The sequence below is a fragment of the Augochlora pura genome, chromosome 10 (genome assembly GCF_028453695.1).
Source record: "Augochlora pura isolate Apur16 chromosome 10, APUR_v2.2.1, whole genome shotgun sequence".
Classification (NCBI taxonomy): domain Eukaryota; kingdom Metazoa; phylum Arthropoda; class Insecta; order Hymenoptera; family Halictidae; genus Augochlora; species Augochlora pura.
In genome coordinates, this window is record NC_135781.1 from 29,267,172 (window position 1) to 29,286,600 (window position 19,429).

Consider the following 19,429-nt stretch of genomic DNA (forward strand, 5'->3'; position numbering starts at 1 on the left):
CTTCGGTGACTGGTACACGCCGATTTTGAGGAAACTTTGCACAAGTGTTTAACCCATTTGCATCCGCGAGCGGAACAGCTCGCGCGACGTTTGTCAACTATCGCTGTATTATTTTTAAGATTGGTTACTAGATAAGTTAACTATATCAGCAGGTAGACGCTACGTTGCCCACGGTCGCAACGTCGTGGAACAAGTGGACATCATGCGAACTATTCCACAATTGATCGCAATTAGTAATCATCGCGTGCGCGTTATTTTTATGTAATTACCCTTCGGTTCACATAAATATGCATAATTTACAAGAGAAAATTGTTCCACTTGAGAATGCACTATGCCTTACTAAAGAATTTATTTCGTTCTCGCCTTTTTATTATTTTCAACGTGTGCACGTATTTATATCTGGAACTTCTGCACATATTTACGAGCTAAAAAATACAATGCAACTTGCATTTGTACTATTATTGACTATTATTTCTCGTCCGCGATATATGAACGCTTTCGTGAACGGGTCGTCTCGAATAAAGGGTTCTCCCTTGAAGTACCAAAAGGGAGCAAATGAGACACGGCTGAATTCTTGGCCGGGTCTAACGAGCGCTCGTGCAAAGTTTCATCAAAATCGGTGTATATCAGTCACCTTGTCGGACGCAATTATCTGGCCGATAGCCTGTTTTGAAATAATTCCGCGTTTATTCGATGAAAACGCGACCCAAAGCGACGGCAATATCGGAAATATTTTCGCGTGACGCGAAACGGCGAAGATTGCGCGCAACGCTTAATCCTCGATTTCGTAGTTGCAAAGAAAAATGTTCGCGACGAACAGGGAAGACCGCGGCAACGCGAAACAGATTCGCAACTCAGTTCTGGTTCCGCGGTCTTTCTCAAGGCTCGATTGCGAAATTAGTCGGCATTAATTGCAGCCGGCTGATAGGAACGTTGATTTCGATATCTCCGGGGCAATCGCCGTTTTAGCCCGGTGCATAACGATCGCCTATCAAATCTATCTGGCCGCGCTTATCTTATCGCGCGACGTTCGGAAAGGACGTTGTCTCGCCTGCATCGGAGCTGTGTGTAACCACGCATTGCCCGTGGAAGATTCCTCGGCGACCCGAGGAGAGGACTTCGATTGTTCCGGAGGAAAAACGCGCTCGCGCCTGTACTCGAACGCAGAAGCGTAACGAGCGAAGGACGCTCGCGCGTATCCTATACCGGCCCGTCTCTCCCTCTCTCTTCCTCTCTCTCTCTCTCTCCGTTCGCCAATTACGTTGCCTCGCTAATTATTATCGGCGAGGCACCCGCAATTTCGTCGATTACGTAACTCGTCTCATTACCGTGCATCAGGCCGCCCACGTCTGCCGTGCTCCTATGCGCCTCATGCCGTCATTGTGTTCCCGCGGCTACGAGAGGTTCGTGCGGCTCGTCGCGAAAGCAATCTCGATTTCCTCGAATCGGATCGAATCGAATCGGCGGCGACGCCTCCTCGCGCGCGCGTCCGCTCGATTCGAGGAAGGAAAAGAAAAAAAAAAGCAGCTGACCGCGCGCGGCGGCGGCACGACTCTTTCGCGAATCCATTTGCATCGTTGTTGCGTAACCTGGTGTGCTCGGCGGCGCATCGACGGAATCGACGTTGATCGGCTTCGCGAGAACCGTGCCGGAACGGGCAAAGCCGGCTCTCTCGGGACGTGTGGGGCTCGAATGAATTCGCGCGTCAGTACTTTTGACGGGCGAGCATGGTCGCGCGAGACGCACGAAACCGCCTCGCGTCGCGACGTCGGCCGAGGAAAAAACGAGAGCCGGCTCGTATTATACGGGCGCGGCCGACCGTTTCGTCGCGTTTAAACATTGACCGACGCCACGGGGGGAGACGGCTGGGATGCTTTATGCCAGCGAGACGGTCCGATTTCACCTGTCTTTGATGCCCTTTCCACGACCCTTCGAACTGCTAACGCGCCGTCCACTGTCCACGATGACAGTACGCTCCATTAATATTATTATTATTATTATTATTCTTTATCGTTATGTGGGTAATTCGACTAATGCGCAAATTAATTCGGACTAAGGTAATAGAAAAATTTATAAAACGATAAGAAAAAATATCCATAAATTACTAGAGATGCGTGCGAGTTATATTAATTCTATTACTAGAGTTATAGAATATTGTATATAAGTGGAAATTCTCGAGAATAGATTTTAGATTCGTCCTCACTTCGCAATTATTGTTATTATTTCTCGTGTAGTCATTTTAAGATCTTGGCAAAGTTACAGATTAAATCGAACAAAAAGATAACGGGAAAGACAGAAAATACGTAGAAAAGGAGGGAAGACAAATCTAATAAAAGAAGGAAAAATACGTAGAAATTATTAGAGATTATTTAACTGATTGTTCGTGTTAGGGAATTAGTCCATGAAAGATCGATCGGAGATCGCGTTTACATTAAAAGCAATACGGTTAAGAGGCGTGTGTCGTGTTACAAGGAGTTTCACGAGGTGCTGTGCAAAGAAATTCTTCAGAGATCAGTTTATACATTATCACTAGATTGCGGTTTTCTACGCGAAACGAAAATCGTCTACTTTAATTCTAAAGAACAACATGCCTCTTTCATTTGAATAGTTGTAACAAGTTGAACGTAATGTAATTGGGTAATTCGACCTATTAATTTTTGTCATAAATGCATAAAATCCGCGGTCTAGTTATCACAGAGGTATCTCAATTACCTTCTTCTCTACAGGAGCCGCTCGATAAGTACGCGAGTAGGGGCTCCGCGGGCGGGTCTTCTCACGGATTAGCTAGATATCGAGCGGCCAATCACGCACACGCTCTCCGTAGCAGGGGCTGTATTACGAGAGAGAGAGAGAGAGAGAGAGAGAGAGAGAGAGAGAGAGAGAGAGAGAGCGAGGTACAGTTCACGAACAAAAATCGTCGTGAGGCATTATCAGCGAGGCTATTTGTCACAATCGGGCTGCACTTTCTTCGGTCCCGTTATCGCGATCGCCTATTTGAATGCCGCGGCTAATCGCGGCCGTCGACGACCGCAAAAATACTTGTCACCGTGATCATTGTTCCGCGAGATAAGATTTGTATGCGAAAAATGAGCGACGCCGATAAGCTCTCTCTCTCCCTCTCCTCCCCTCTTTTGCAGTCCCGTCTCGATCGCGAGCGTGCACGTGCTAACGCGTGTCCCAGCACGCGCGTGACCAAGACGATCCGTCGATCGAATCCGAGATCTATTTAGGCACGTGTAGCGCTCGCGTCGAAAAAACATCGGAGTCGACAGCGCTTGTTGAACTTTCGAGTCACGAACCGCCGGTGGTCGAGGGCGGGTCGCGCCGAGACTTTCAGGCCACCGGGAAAATTTTCCGCCCGCTGTTCCAGGCATGATCGCAAAATTAGATAGATCGCTGACAACCGAGAGATTGAATGTCTTCTCCCCCCTCTGTTTGGAACGTCATCGGTGGGGGGCCGGGTTTCTTTCGTTGCTCTTGACTTCGATCTTCGGTTTTGTTTGTCTCCGGAAGCAGTGCTTCGAGTCAATAGAAAGATTTCGTAGGGTATGAAACATCTTGATTGTTCTTCATATAGAAAGACGATGGAATCGATGGCGGGTCAAATATTTTCATTGTTACTCGTGGACGTTGTCCTGAGTAGGCGTGGTTTCGATGCTCTTTGTTTCCATGGATCCTGGCCACTGTTAGGCAACGTATGTCTTTAGTTACTCAGAGATATAGAATTGAAAAGAAGAAACGTTGCAGAAAGGGATGGATGATCGAATATTTTAATTCTTCTTCGAATCGTTCTAAGTAGGCGGAGGAATGTTGCTCTCAATTTCATCAGAGCCGAATCGGCGTTCAGACCTGCCTCGACGCGAACCCGAGCATCGCGAGGAGATCGCATAGGCACGGTAGAGTCGCGCAGTTGAAAGTTATCGAGCATGGCTTAGCTGAGATATTTAATAACGCTTGTGAAAAGCGCCGGCACGCCGCGCCTCCTTCGACCTGATTCGCAACATACCGCGATCCTTGCCGCGAAGGAAACGCGTTTCTCGCCGCGTGATACATAGCCACGAATATCTAGGAATGCGGCGATTGCCACGATCGCCCTTATGATGTATAAGTTTGAGCGCCGGGAATCAGGAATGCTCGTAAAGCAGTCGGTTTTTTTCCGTCTCGATCGTTTCGAACGTGCCAAGGAAATCCAGTACACAGGCCTGGAAACAGCGAGAGACCGTCTGGTTTCACTGCGCGCCCGGCACCGCGGACTTCCCGTTTCGGCTATCTACCGCCATCCTGTTCTACTTACAAGGGAAAAAGGACATAGATCGTCAGACCTCCGGTGCAACCCCTTGACGCTGCAGCCCGGAACGCTCGCGGGCTGCCGGGATTAGTAATCAGAGGCGTCCAATTCTAAATTTAACAGCTCGATGATTTCAAATATAATTTAAATAATCACAAGGTAAATCGTATGCGACCAATTCTCTCGATATTAGCAAGGAACTACTGATTTAATCATAATGATCTAAATACTAATTTAATCGCAATAATGAAATATATAAAATATAGCTTTTTGTTCAATTATAATAATAACATATAACTTATAATTTAAACCTAATAATAAAATATACTTATAATAATAAAAACTACGGGTATTAGAAATCATAAATCTGGTTCTTTAAAATTTTAAAGTACATTGTTCGGGCGTCGTCTTAATTTTGTTCTTCTAAAAATAAAAAATCTCAGTACAAATACGACGAAACCGAAGCTCAAAGGAGAACATTTTCTGCAGCCGAATGCTTTTAAAAAATAGAGTACTCGGTTAGTTGGCTGTTTCACGAGATGCCCGGGTTCCCGGGTAATTTTCGTTTACCCAAGTATCTGAAGGTTAACCCGTATATCTAGATATCTCCCAAGTAGATTGGAGATTTTATACAATTATGATAAGAATAGCTCGATGAAATTTGAAACTATACAGAGATTACAAAAAGATCAAGAATGGTTAAAAAGAGGAAGAAAATTCTGTCGTTTGCGGCACTTTATGAAAAATGTTTCCGTTTCGCATAAATATCCTTGCTCCATTTACAAGTCCCAGCTCCGATTGACCCATTGCACTCGAAGCAATTTTAACTCGAAATTTGATACAAAATTTCTGGCTTATTGTACATCCATTGTATGCAACTAAGCACAGTTTTACGCGGACTAAATTGATTCTTGCAACTCATAGCAACAGTTTCACTACTCAACAATTTTTAAAATTTTATTGATATAAAAAATTATTTTGGAACATAATGGAATAATTTTAGTGGTGTCTCAGAGTCACCGTGCGAGTAGAAAGGGTTCGAAAATATCACAATCGCGATGGACGGACGACGATTAGAGTACTTGCCATGGTTAGAAACTTCCACCCTTTGGTTTCTCGCAGGGCCTCGAGGAAATCAAGGTTGCCCATCGGCCGGGTTCCCTGTTAGACACCGCGGCACGGCAATAAACGACACGGCGGCTCGTTAGACTCCGCCTGGGGTGTTTGGTCGACATGGGGTATCAAAAGAACACCGGTAGGCAACGGGGCGGCCGTCGAGTACCCGGGATTCTGTCAAAATAACCGTCGGCTACAATTTAATCCGAGCCCCGTCGAAACCTTGAAAGGGTCTATCAATTGGCTTTTCGACGGGAAATCGATCGGTCCCGGCGATGCTTATGCAGGGCGAAGGGTTGGCACGGTGGTCGCCGGTGACCTTGAACAGGACACGTCGAGGCCAGTGCGGCTGCGCGACCGGATTCGATCATCCTACGTCCGGGGATCCTTGTATCGCCGTCTCGCTCCCGCTACCACCCCCGTCGGTCCTCGTCCCCGGCGCCAACCCCCGGCGGCCCCCTCGCCTCTTTTACCTTGGAAAGTCGCTTTTCACTTTCACGTCCCTTTCTTCCCTTTCGAGTACACCACGCGCGGCCCTTTCATGTGACTCGAGTGCCGGAGGCCCTTGGTGCGCGCGAGAGCACGTGCGTACGCACTTGAACGTATCGCACGCAGCGGTTGCTTTCGCGATAACAACGCCAGAGAAAGAGAGAGAGAGAGAGAGCGAGAGAGTGAGAGAGAGTAAGTAAGGGGGTGTAGGTAGAGAGAAAGAGGATCGTAAAGAATGAAATCTGATTCTAGCCCCGTCAGCATTGACATTTACAACACGCGAGAAGGGAATAGCGCCTTTGATTTCTTTTTCCTTGGGGCGCGAGGGCGGTGAGGGGGGGGGGGGGGTTTCTTCCAATTTCGCCCATTGAAATTTTCGAGGGTTCCGAGCGGTTCACCGGTCGCCGCAATCCGGCGTATTGTCGGTTTATTTTTACGCCTCCGTGCCGATGGAATTTCTATCTGTTTCGGATCTCTGAATCACCGGCGCGAAGGATCTACGCTTGACACGAACGATCATCGTTTTAAAAAAGAGGAGGGAAGAGGTGGGGAACCACTCTTTTGTTCACCGAGGGACACGTATCTCCCACGCACGGTGGTCGGCCCGGCTCGATTTAGTCACGAAACACGGCTTATCGCCGGCGCGTTTCCTCGTTCGGCGACTTCTTTTTTCTTTTTGTCTATCGGACAGGCCGATCTTTTCCGTCTTGGAAAATCGCCGGGCAGATGCGTCCGTTCGGACTTTATCGGGCCGCGATAAGAGCGAATAAGCCCGAGCCCGCGACAGACCGATCGCGATTAACACAAACCGATAAATCCCGTTGTACGTGGACATAGGAAATCGAAATTCCTTTGCACCCCTAAATTTCAGCCCTCCAAAGATTACGATACAGTTGTTCCCCTGTCACCTGTGACCGGGCAAATCGCCGGTGGAAATCGGAGGCGGACGAAGCTCGGACAACACGGGCTTCGAAGCGTGAAGCACAGCGGCGGCGAGAAATTTCCACGAAGCCCCGGCTTCGATCGGCTCCGCGGGAGCCCGGGGGCCCGCGAGCGACTCGGCACGCCGGTGGCGCCGCGTAAAGGGCACGGAAACAGCCGAAACAAGGCGGAACCGGCCGAGTCGGAACGCCGACGGTCGAGCACGAGCTACCCTCGATAGGCTGCGACTGCTATGGCTATTGACCGAACTTGGCGGACCGGCCGGTCAGCTGTGCGCCGAGCCGCCGGAGAAGAGGATATTCTCTCTGGCAGGGGATCGTGGTGAATCGTGCGGCGGATGGCAACTGCCTACACACAGTGGGGAATCGGCGCGTGTGGTGTCCGTAATAAAAACTAGTGAAAGACAGCCGTGTGTCTCTCGGGCAGAGCGGAATTGCTTGACACACACGCACACGCACACAGGACAGACACACACAGAGGCAAACACCGAACGAATCGGCCCGAGAGCGAGAAAGAGAGGAACGGTGGCAACAGAGAGTCGTGTGCGGAAAGAGGAGCCGGGAAAAAGGGTTCGGCGTCGAGAGTAATAGATCGTTGGTAGTCGGCTGGGACAGGAGGCAGCGTTCTGCCGAGAGAATATCGAAGACGCTGCTCTCGGGAACGAGTGAAAGCCGAAAAGTTCTTGGGACCGTTCTCCGGTGCACGCTCAGCGAGAGATAAAAGTCGAGATAGGAGAACGGTGCGAGCGAGACGGAGGTAGCAACCGAGGGAACAGGGAAGAAACTGGGCAGAGAGAAAGAGAACGAGGGAGAGAGAGAGAGAGAGAGAGAGAGCTCTAGCGCGTGTGTGCGAGCAGGAGGGAGAGAGAAAGAGAGAGAGAGAGAGGCAGAGAGCAAAAAGGGGAAAGAAGTTCGAGACTTGGCCCACGGTTGCCAGTCGGCGTGTAGACCGGCTGTGTGCTCGCCAGGGGAAGAGTGGAAAGAATAGAGGACAGCGGATCCGTGTGTGCGACAAGGAAGGGGGCAGTGGAGGGGGCAGAGAGCGAGAGAGAGGGAGAGTCCGGCGTGGAGGGGGAGAGAGAGGGTACCGGAGAGATAGGGAGCGAGTGAGACACAGTGGCGGCGAGAGAGCGAGACGGACAGGCGGATAGGTGTCGTGCACATATGTGCACGGAGTGACGTGTGTGCAGGTGTGCGCGTGGTGCAGGCCGCCGGTGCAAAAAGTGCAGTGCCCAGTGGACTTTTCCATCCCGTGGTGCGTGCGCTGCCTCGACGAAGAGGCACGTATAACGTCGGTGCGTTCCGGTTGCGATATCGGCGAACGAGAAAGAGCGTTTCGGTGACGAGTGGATTGTTCCTTTGCTCGGTCGCGTAGGGCGCCGGGAACGAGCTAGGAAGGTCGGAGTTTCGTCTCGGGGGAGGGGGTTGGTGTCGCGAACCTCGCGCGCGGACCAAGTTTTATCGACGGAGCCGAAACCGAACGGAGCCAAACGGAGCGAAACAGAAAGAGGAACAGAGGTGCTCTCGTCGGAGACCAGATAGAAGAAGCGAGGAGTGTACACGTGTTGCGAGACGCGGAACGAGACAGCGAGAACCAGTCCGGCGGCGACGATCTGCTTTACCAACGGGAACGGGCTACTCGCTGCCGGTAACGTGCCTCCACCCAGTGATCTAGCGAGGAGGATCGCTGACGGACAGCGGAGACGCGCCAGTCGCGAACTTGCCGTGCTCGTGATAAGGGCGAGAGCGCTAATCTGTGTGCGGGTACCGTGATCAACGTGCTCTCGCGCGACACCGACACCGAAAACACCGTGTGCCACGGATCGGCCAAACCACCGGATAGCGCAGACTGCGAGGGATCGGTGAAATCGGCTGACCGAGATACGCGTCGGCTCGGTCACGTTTTCAGCCGGGAATATTCTGCTCGGGCATGGTAATACGAGACCCGCTGCACTAAACCTAAACTCGTCTCGAATTAACGAGTGGCTAGCGCGAGCAGCGGCGAGCGACAACGGGGAGCCCGTTCTCAGAGACCGGTTGTATCGCCGCAATTAAACGAAGGTTAACGAAGATACGGAGCCGTCCTTCGCCGGGATCTACGCGCGATCCACGGACAGGAAGGTTGGGTCTCTCGGTGGAAACGGAACCGCGGTTAGGCACGGCCAGACACGCGGAAGTCGACGGCGAAGGCGAAGAGGACCGATCTGCGGAATCGGATTGAATCGAGGCGGCCGCGCACTCGCGCATGTCCCTCGATCTTGGAAACGATCGCTCGATCGCTGGCCTATGCCCGGACGGCGGACGTTTTGGTAAAATCATTGGATCGAATCGACGAAGGGAATCGCTTCGGGACCGTCGAGCCACGAGGGTCAATCGAGGGTGTACACGCGCGCGGGAGTACGCTGAAAATCGTTCGGTGTCGTTGCTTAACGAAACCGGTTTCGTTCGGCTCGGCGAATCTCGGCGTTTATACAAAGGTCGTGTGTGCGCGACTCTGTTCAGTAACAGAGACCGCTAGCGGGACGAGGAGAGAAAAACCGAAAGAGAGAGCGAGAGAGAGAAAGAGAGAGAGAGAGAGAGAGAGAGAGGGTCACGGTGCGGAGGAGGGAGGGAGAAGCGTGTGGTAGGAGCGAGATTTATGGAAAACGAATTTACACGAGGTCACACCCACGGGAGCGACTCTTTCTCTCCGTTCGTCTCTCTCTCCCTCCCCCTTTTATTTTTCTCTTCTTCATCTGTTCCGTGGCCGTGCGTTATCCGTCTATTTCCACTTCGACCGAGTTAGCGCGCGCGAGTCGGCGCGAGAGAGACTCGCGGGATCGCTGGAGATCGTTTCGCTGCCGCGGAGGTTAGCGTTGAAATTCAACGAGCCTCCACGATATATCCCCGTCTCTGTTACTCGTATCGGCAACGAGCCGCGCGGCTCTCGTTTCCCTCGCGTTGGCCTCGAATGGAATCTTTTCATCGGCGAGATATGAATGCGCGTTGCCCGATAAGTTAATCGTCGACGGGCACCGAACGAAGCGTTTCCCTTCGGCTTGATCGGCGATCGACGATGCCCCGATTAATGGAGCCGATTTCTAGAGATTAGATCCCCATCTTGGTTGTCGCGTCCTCGCACGACCTCGAACGGGCCAGCTTGGACCGAGTCCACGGGATCCGCGGTGTCGTCGGCCTTAGGACCAAAGAGGACACGACCCGAAATCGGGTCGAACGGGAACGAGTCTTCGCTGGTGGAACAAGAGGAGGAGGAAAAGGAGGTGGAGGTGGAGGTGGTGGAGGAGGAGGAGGAGGAAGAAGAAGAAGAGGAGGACAGCCTATCGGGGAGCGGCGCGTGGGGCTCGATGTCGGCGAGATGCTAGTGACCTTGGACGACTCCTCGAGGACCAGCAGCTTCGGGATCTCAGCGAGCGAGGACGGCCGGCCGGCGCCGATCGCCGTGACGGTGTGATCGACCGAGATCCACAGTTCCGCGGTCGATCCAGGACGATGACGGGTGACTCGCGCGGCACCACCGGGGCTCAGGACTCGCCGGAAACCAGGATCCTCTGGAGGTCGTACGGGAGCGCTTCCGCGGAAGCCGGCCACAATAAAACCTAGTCGTAGCTGGGAGAACAAGAGGAGAAGCTAGTGTGAAAGCAAGAGAGATAGAGAGAGAGCGTGCGCGCGAAAGAAAGAAAGAGAGCGAGAGAGAGAGAGAAAGAGAGAGAGAGGGAGAGAGTAAAAGAAAGGGGTTTGATGATCGCGAGCATCGGGCCAAGCGATGAAGCGGGCGACGAACGCATCCGCCGCAGCTGCGACCGCCGGTTCGCAGATGCAGCAGCCTGCGGTCAGCTTACAAGGCAGGATACACGATCTGTTTAATCCGATAACGGCGGCGGGTGGCAGCGCGGACAGGGACGAACACGAGAAGATCGCCGAGACGAAATCCAGGACGGACGGGAGCAAGCTCGGGTCGCCGAAGGGGAGCCCAAACGATGACACAAAGGCCAAGTCGACGGCCATGTCGAGGCTGTTAGCCGTCGACGCGGACAATTATATGCTCCGGAAAGGCGCCGGGGCGACGACCACCTCCACCGTGGCGACCGTGGCGACCGTAGCGAGCGTGGTGTCCGCGATACCCACCGTGGTCGCGTCCTCGATGACGACGACGTGCCAGGCCGGCAGCGGCGTGGCCATCGCCTCGGCCCAGCTGAGGCCGGGCCGCGAGCCGAGGCCGGCGCCGCAGCTGCAGCGCTCCTTCCTCGCCAACGTCGTCAACAGCAACAACGCGTACAATGATTTCCAGACGAACCTCGCCAAAGCGACACCCATCGTCTACGGGAACGAGTTGCAGCATTCCTCGGACCCGATCAGGGCCAGGGGCAACCTCTCGCTGCCCACGATCAGACGCTACATACCGGCCAACAGCCAGCAAACCCACCCCGTCGGCAACAACACCTCCGTCATCGCCGCCACGTATTCCTCTTCGTTCCCCTCGACCACGAACGCTTTCATGAACGGCAACGCGACCGTCAAGCATCGCTACAACAACAGGCAGCAACTGTTAGCGTTGCCGAGCCTGGTGACGCAGAGCGTCAACTTCGCCAGGGAGGGTCTGCTCTCGTCCACGGACAAAACTCGCGTCGAGAGGTGCGACGAATCCACGAACAAGTACAGCTCGGACGATCAGCTCGTCGAGAAGAACATCGACGAGCTGATCAGGGACCACGAGCGTCTATGGAGGGGCCTGTTCCCCTGCGCAAGGCCCGTGTCCTTCCACCGGTACATGTGCTTCTGCAAGGACGCTGCGCAACTGCAGTTGCAGCGCCGGCCGCCGGCACTCTACGCGGCCAACGGCGGCCCCGCTTTGTCCTCTTTCTACGGACACCACCGCGACAGAGTGCCCGAACCAAATGTCGTCGTCGATTCGTTCGCTATCGGTCACGAGGGCTTGGGCGTCAATTGCGGGCATCGCGCTCTTGTCAAAGACGTCGAGCCGGTCGCCCTCGACAGAATCTACGCGGAATTCGCGCGTGTCAATTCCTCATGCTGCTGCATGTGCGGTTCTCTATGTCCCACAGAGTGCCATGCGTGCTTCCACGCGGTTTGCTCGGAGTACAGCGGGCAACACCTCTGCCAATGGACTAGCAAGGGTCACGCGCTACCGGGCCAGGTTCTCGACAAGGACAAGGTCAGTATACACTTTTTTTTCTTCTCATTTACCAATGCCTTTTCTATTCGACATCTTTGCTCATCCTTTGCGGACGATAGTGATCGAAGAATGATTCTTAGCAGGATCCGCTAAATGATCAGCTGTCTAGTTGTTTGTCTTAAATAGCGTCGAGTGAATCTTCGTTTACCCCCTGCACTTTGATTTTACTTCCGAGATGTAGTTTTGCCTTTAATTTCTTGTACCTCCTGTATTGATTAGCTCTTCTTTGTCCGTAATAATTTAATACATTTGAACTTCAATGCATATTCATATTTCGAAATTTTGATAGCAATTAATACAAATTTTGTTTCGGTTTAGAAGAAATAACATTCATATGAAGCAAATCATGTATAAAATCTTCATTATTAGTGTGACTTCTATAGTTCAACAGCTTAAAGACAGTTTGTGTCCTGTCTTGTATTCGAAAAGTACCCTAACTATCGTCTGCAAATGGTCGAGCCTTGCGTAGATGTATGCAATGGTTAAATTTAATCCCCGAGCAATATATCTGTCTGCAATCTAAAAGTCGTTCACACCGGTTGCAACAATCACAAATGACTTCACTCTCCCCGTAACAACTTTAACAGCTCGTAAATATGACACGGAATCCATTGGTTAACTAAATAGTGTTACCGTTTTAAGTTTCACCTACTCATCTTTCTCACGAATGCATAACAACCGCAGACCAAAAATATCCCGCGCAATGCTCGACGATTGTGTACACCTTCCAAATCTTTTCTTTCATTTTCTTCACCCGATAGCTCGATTTAACCTTTTCTATTATTAACTCTTATCGCCCCATGCGCGCCCGTCGGGCATTCCCGTTTACGTTAGCAAGATTGTTTTAAACTATTCGGAATTTATTATTTATTATCGTTGTCGAGGTATGTACTTAAAAACTGGCAACTAAGCATAAACCCAAAAATAAGCTGTAATTGTTGATCGATAGCCGTGGTAAGTAGTAGGAGAGGAGATAAGGGTTACCGTACTTTGTCATTTCCGTGTAGCGTTTCGGTCGTTCGGTAAAAAAAATTCTAACGTCGGGTTTCGGGAGCAAAGGGAGAAAGAAAAAAAGAGAGAACGTACGACGCGTCGGGTCCCCCGTTGAATAATGATTAGCCTCTATTGGTCGGATATTCGTCGGCTGGAAGATTCGTGAACGCGTGCCCCGGAGCCATGCCGTAAAAATAGCGGAGCGCCGAGTGAGGTCGCTAGAGAACCGGAGCAATTAATCATTTGTTATCGAACGATCCGGCGAACGCGACCACGGATGCGTAAAGATTACACGGTTGAAATTTCTGGCCGCAAGCCGCCGCCGCCGCCGCCGCGGCGAGGATCGGAGCGACGATCAGCCGGCAACCGTGCCTCTCCGTATAGTTCGCGACACACGGGCAAGGTCGGAACGATGACTTAATCGTTTTAGATTCCTCCTCGGGAGCGGGATCGGAACATCGTAAATCAATTACGACCAAGGCGAAATTCATTCCTGAGATCGTTCTGCTCACCTTCCGCGGCGCCTCCGTGAATTACGAAAGGGGGCAAGAAAAAAAGAAAAAAAACAAAAGTCAAAGTTCACCGCGGTTGACAATGGTGGACGGAGAGGCACGACCGGCGGGGACTAACTGTTTACAAGGAAAATCGTTCGGCGTGTGTCCCTGTTGCTCGAATAGGTGAACCGACTGGTTCGACGACGGAATTTATCACCGTCTCGACGCATTTGCATAAATCGCGGACAACACTCCCTTTTTGATCCCGAGCTCGTCGAAGTCCGCGCGCGCGCGCGCTCTGTTCGACGACGTCCCTTTACCCGACCGGTGTCTATCCGGAGCATGACTTTGTACACAAACACCGGTTTTCGTTATCAGAGCGAGACCTGCGCAGGATTCAATGGCGTAGCGACCGGAATCGGCAACGATTCCGCAGGCTCCACAGGTAGAAATGATCGGAACTCTCGGCTTTCCTTCCTCGCGGAATATCCGCCGGCGATTACGCCGGCTTGCGGATATCTGCACGCACCGTTCTTATCTTCGGCGAATTCGATGCTGGGAACTTATCTCCCGATTTACACCGAGATTCCTCGACGGCGGGGATCGCAGGCGATCCAATCTGCCGTTAATTGTACAGTAACAAATGATTTCCGGCCGTCTCTATTAGCGATTCTAATAGTCACGAATCACTCTTCTTGCTGCGCCTGCTTCTGACGTTTCCAGTGATTTATGGCAGAGAAGAACAGTCGTAAAGTATTTAACTAAGAGGACTTGTTTTCCGAAGAGCCGGCTGCCCGGGTACGGCTATTCGTCTTATTATAGTCATTCAACGCGCGTTTCTTCCACCGAAACACTTACCGGTGGAGATGCTGCGCCGTTCCAGGGGAATCGGACGGTGCATGGTCAGACACCGCCAATCGGTATACGACGCCGACGGAAAAAAAGATTCCCCATTTAAAACGATTATACGAACGGTTATCAAGAGGTTAAATTCACTTTCATCCACTTTGCAATTCCATCAGCATTCGTCACTTCGTGTATGTGTGTGCGCGAAGCAAGGTTGTCGCTCTCTGTTCGTCGAACAGTTATGGCGAACCGAGAAAGTCGTATTTATATGGTACATTGATTATGGCGTCTATCGGATTCGACTTTTCATAACCAGGATTATATTGATTCCATAGCTGTTATTTTTTAGTTCTATATGACGTACACGATATAATATAATATATAATAGACATTTATAAAGAAAGTGATTAGATAAAAGTTGAAACTCTGATACTATTCAGTGTATTTAATTAGCTGATTATGATAGTTATAATTTATTAAAATCATTCGGGACAGAGGAAAGATCAATGCAGTTTCTGTTTCTTGCAACGGATGCACAAAATCTTTGTTTTCCATAAAGATTGGCAGAATATTAATTGTAGACTCGAAGTATCTTTTAGCCCAATCCGATACACTGTACAACGCTCACGAAATCTTTTGGTTCTCCATAATTGCGACAAATCGATTTATAACATTTCAAACAGTTATTTTCGGAGGCTTTTCAATCGCCGGCGTAAAGTGGCATCACCCAGCGCCGGGCGATCCGCGTTTCCATGGCGCTCCGTCCCCGTACGTTTTCCACGATCGCCAGTGAAATTTCCTCGCGTCCGTTCCGCTTCGAAACGAACCGGGCGGACAGTCGCGGGAGATCCCGGCTCGAGTTTCTTGCGGCGCGACGATAGCCAGGCGAAGCCAGGCTCCGCGGCCTTATCTCCGCTCTCGTGTCGTCACGTTCGTAGACTTAAGGTTACGAGAGAAGGTTACGTTTTCTTTTTCCCCCCGTTTGGTTTTTACCCTCTCGCTTTATCGTCGCGATATACTCCTCGCGGCGTCGCTCTCGCACGCGTGCACGACACCGCCTCATCTTCTTTCCACGGTGCCAGAGTGCTATCTAATCGGCGGGGGCCCTGGTCGCGTGGTGGACGACGTTGGGCCTGCGTTTTCACCGACCGACTCTTTGCCAACCGTTGTCCTCCGATTTCGGGAACAGGTTCGATTTAATGGCGGTGCTTGCCTAAGGTACACCATTCCACACCGTCTCCCGGTGGCCACTGTTCGATAGGCTTTTAGCTTCGTGTGTACCGGGTGACCCATTTGACACCACTCCACTGCGTTGAGATTTTTAGTTGAGGACCCGATTGCTACCTTTGAGTAGGAATTAATGATTTAGATAGTAGTGCTGCAAGAACTATGATCATTGGTTCATGTTATTTTTATATTGTAAATTCTTCATCCCTTTTTACGTGTAATTGTATTCACGGATTTTTGAACCTGAGATTGCAATTCGTCTGATCGAGAGTGTCCAAATCTACTAGCGCTGAGTTACATAGAATATTAGACACAAGATATACAATATATTTCAATTGAGGCAACTAGTATATTAGAGACATTGATTTGAAAATTCAGAGTGTTTTAGATTTGAGAATGATTTACGTCTGGTCAAGAATGTCTGGATCCACTTGCTGTAGAGTTATCTAGGAGACTAGTAACAAAATGAGTAATATATTTAAATCGAGACACTTACTACACTAGAAGCATCGACCTGAAAATTAAAGATTGATTCATGTCTGATCAAGAATATCCAAATCTACTTACTCTAGTGTATCCAATCAGTTTCGCAAATCTTCGTTGTGTGGTTATCAATGTCTAAATCCACTTGTTTCACGCTTCTCGAAAAATCTTTAAACTATCGACATTGGACCACTAAAAAGCATTAAAATTCTGACCTACAAAAAGATAATCCAAAAGTTTTCCTACTCGGATGTCTGATCAAGAACATCCAAACCTACTTGTTCGACCACATCCCGTAAACTTCGACTGCGGCGCAAAGGACACAGCAGCGCGTTTACCATGCAGGAACATAGAGTTTGATTTCTTCATCGAAAGTATACTTTGTCGAGAAAATCAGGTTTCAGTTTCATTCCCCAAGCTATCGTATACTCCGCCGTGTCCGTGCATAACTCACCGTTTCCCCTTGAACCGGTGCACCGGTGCTCAACGAACTCTCAACTCCTATTTCTAACAATACGATGATCCATCGTGCGCGGAGGTTCGCGCGTGTCGCGTCGTCACTTTGAAGGAAAAGCTATCGTAAATAGTTTGACCGCAACCTGTCGGCATCTCTATTTGTCACATTGTCAAACCATCCACGTGCGAACTCTCGAGCTCGTTAGATATACAGCGCGTTCCAAGGAGTCCCGCATATCAGCCGGATGAAGTGCACCAAATTATTCGCGCACGTGCGAGCGTTTTAAACGGGCAGCACGTCATCGCGATTTATCGGCGAGTGGAATTCGCGGCGTCCGATTGCCGGATCATTACGTAATTCCGTTCGCGCGCAAAGTAAGAGAGAGAGAGAGAGAGAGAGAGAGAGAGAGAGAGAGATGATGAAAAAAAAGTAGCCGATTAATCATATCCGCGAGCACTGGCACGGTGAGATCTCTTTTTCCCGCTGCATCGCGCGAGTGCAGTCTCCTCTGTCGCGCGACAGTTTTCGTTCGCCTCGCACCTGAACTTGACCGGGAAAATCGTCTCTCTCGCAGCATCCGTCTCAATCACGTTCTCTGTTTTCTCTGCCGACAGCCCGTGAGCGAGTGGACGTCGCAGAACGTCGTCGAATGGATGGCCGCCCTGAATCTGTACCGCTATGCGGACGTTTTCACGTCGAAGGACATCAAGGGCAGCGATCTGCCGCACCTGGACCGGGAGAAGCTCTTGGTAAGTCACTTGCCGTCGATCTAACGAACTATCTACACACCGGATCGTCACTCTCGTTTCGACCTGTTCGAAATTGGACATTATCGAGATCCGTTTTTCAAAAATCGCTGCAAGCTGTTCGTATCAAACTGAATGATTCGAGGATATCTTGCACCGACGTCACGCGGGAGTTAATTGCAGAGCTTCTTTTAGAAATAACAGAGTCATTTAATGATCCTATTAATAGACTAGCGGCAGGTAATACGTTAATGTATTATCATGTATGATGCCCCGAGATCCCATTATCGAGACTTGAACCAATTTGTATATATTAATAACATCGGATTTCGCACTTTGAGAAACCATTCTCAGTAAAAGAATAGAATTTTGTCAGAAAACCAGTGAAAAAAGAAACCATTTGTAACACGGTTATCACCTCGACGACTGTGCAAAAGACGTAAAAATTTTCATAAAATTAATGTTTTTCATGCAATTCGAGTAATTTATTTCATAGATTAGCATAACAATTAATTCTTAGATAATTACGCTGCTTGTGCAGTTGAAACATTAATAACAGAATGACGTTACATACTTCTTAAAAAATTGCAACAGTCGATTTTTATTATTGCAATTATCGCGAAGTAACGCGAACGCGATAGCGGCATCCGAAGTGTTAAGACACCGCGAGTTTGTTCCTTTTGCAAAGCACAAAATCGGACGCGCTGCATAAATTGTACTGTATTTCGGATGAGAAAAGATGGACACGAATACATTTTCTGCAGGCGAGCGATGCTGCCGTGGGCCCACTTAAAATTCCGCTTTGTTATCAGTCGCATCGTTCTAAACATTAGGGGCTATTAAACGCAGATAAAGTTGGTCGATGCGAGACGAAGGCGAAAGGACTAGTCGGCCGCGAATTTTTGCCTCGTTTTTCTCGTCCCCGTCCGGAGGTGGAACCCTGGCGAGAGATGGTGGAGAGGATCGAGCGCGGGGGCGGTCGCGGGAGAGGAGGGGTCGAAAATTCTTTGGCTAGTACTCAAAGGCGATGACCTCGAGTCAAGAGTATCTGGACGACGTTTTCCTTGGCCCGTTGACCCTGTAATTGCCCTGTACCGTCTGCCTTGCACGCCACAGTCGGCCGCTTTATCGAGCCCGCCTCCTCTCTCTTTCTCTCTCTCTCTCTCTCTTTCTCTCTCTATTCTCTCTGCTCTCCGCCATCCGACACCACTCTTTTTTCTCCCCGTAATGAAATTTTTCATCGCTTATCGCGAATACTTGGTGAGTACTTTCGGCCGTATCTCAGCGAAAGGATTTTCTTCGGGTTATCTGGCGCTTCCACTTCGGAATCTCCGCGAGTAGAAGAGACTAGAGAAAGATCCATGGCGTCCTCTACCCCTAGACCCGGTCTTTGGCTAGTAATCTGCGGCACCCGCAGGCTTCTCCCGGCAAATGGATCAAAGCGCCGTTTTGTTCGGGCCCGCGAGAGACCGATCGAACGCTCCCGGATGGAATTTAATAAGAAGAAAGGATATTTTTCGATTCGGAACGCGTCGCGCGGCTTATCTGCGCGCCGGGATCGGGATCCTGCGAGGATCCTCCGCAAATTTAGCCGTGGAGGTGGCTCGCTAGGCCGGTGCGGAGACGAGAAGAATAAAAATACCCGTCCGGCCAAGGCTCCTCCGGGCGTAAATCGCGTATTACCATGCTAATAGACTCGTAAATCGTCGCGAAGCGTCCTTTCGGCGCGAGAAATCGTCCGATTCCCGTTCGCCTCGTCCTTCGCGCGGATTCCCGACGTGGCGCGACGTTCAACAACGAATGGGACCCTCCGATGGCCGATCCTTGGCCGTCTTAGGGCAATTTAAAATCGATTCGCCGCGTTATTCGCGCTTGCTATCGGGCCTGTTCGTTCCACCGTTCCCCACCTCCCTCCCCGTTTCTCGCCTTTTCGCCGGGCTGCGGCCACTGTGGACGACGCGAGTGAATTTTTACAACGTCGTAGGACGTGATCGTCGAACCCCGACTTTGCTTCTTTCGTTCGTACCTCGAGGGAAATGTTAGCCGTTAGCTCAGTCGTTATTCATTTTAGTTTTAGTTTACGCTGAATATTAACAGCTACAACTGCTAGACATTAACGATGTCAAACTTCTGACGTTAAGATGTCTCGGGCGAA

The 19,429-nt window shown here is 50.5% G+C and overlaps 1 protein-coding gene across 1 annotated transcript in view; it reads left to right on the forward strand.

The window, feature by feature from the left end:
• The first annotated feature begins 6,857 nt into the window (after positions 1–6,857).
• Positions 6,858–19,429, forward strand: part of Pi3k21b (phosphatidylinositol 3-kinase regulatory subunit alpha) — a 33,570-nt gene continuing 20,998 nt past the window's right edge. The window contains exons 1-3 of the mRNA XM_078193302.1: positions 6,858–9,143; positions 9,919–12,007; positions 17,143–17,277. Coding sequence (XP_078049428.1) covers positions 10,598–12,007; positions 17,143–17,277 — 1,545 coding nt within the window. The 5' untranslated portion in view covers positions 6,858–9,143; positions 9,919–10,597. The remainder of the gene's footprint in view (positions 9,144–9,918; positions 12,008–17,142; positions 17,278–19,429) is intronic.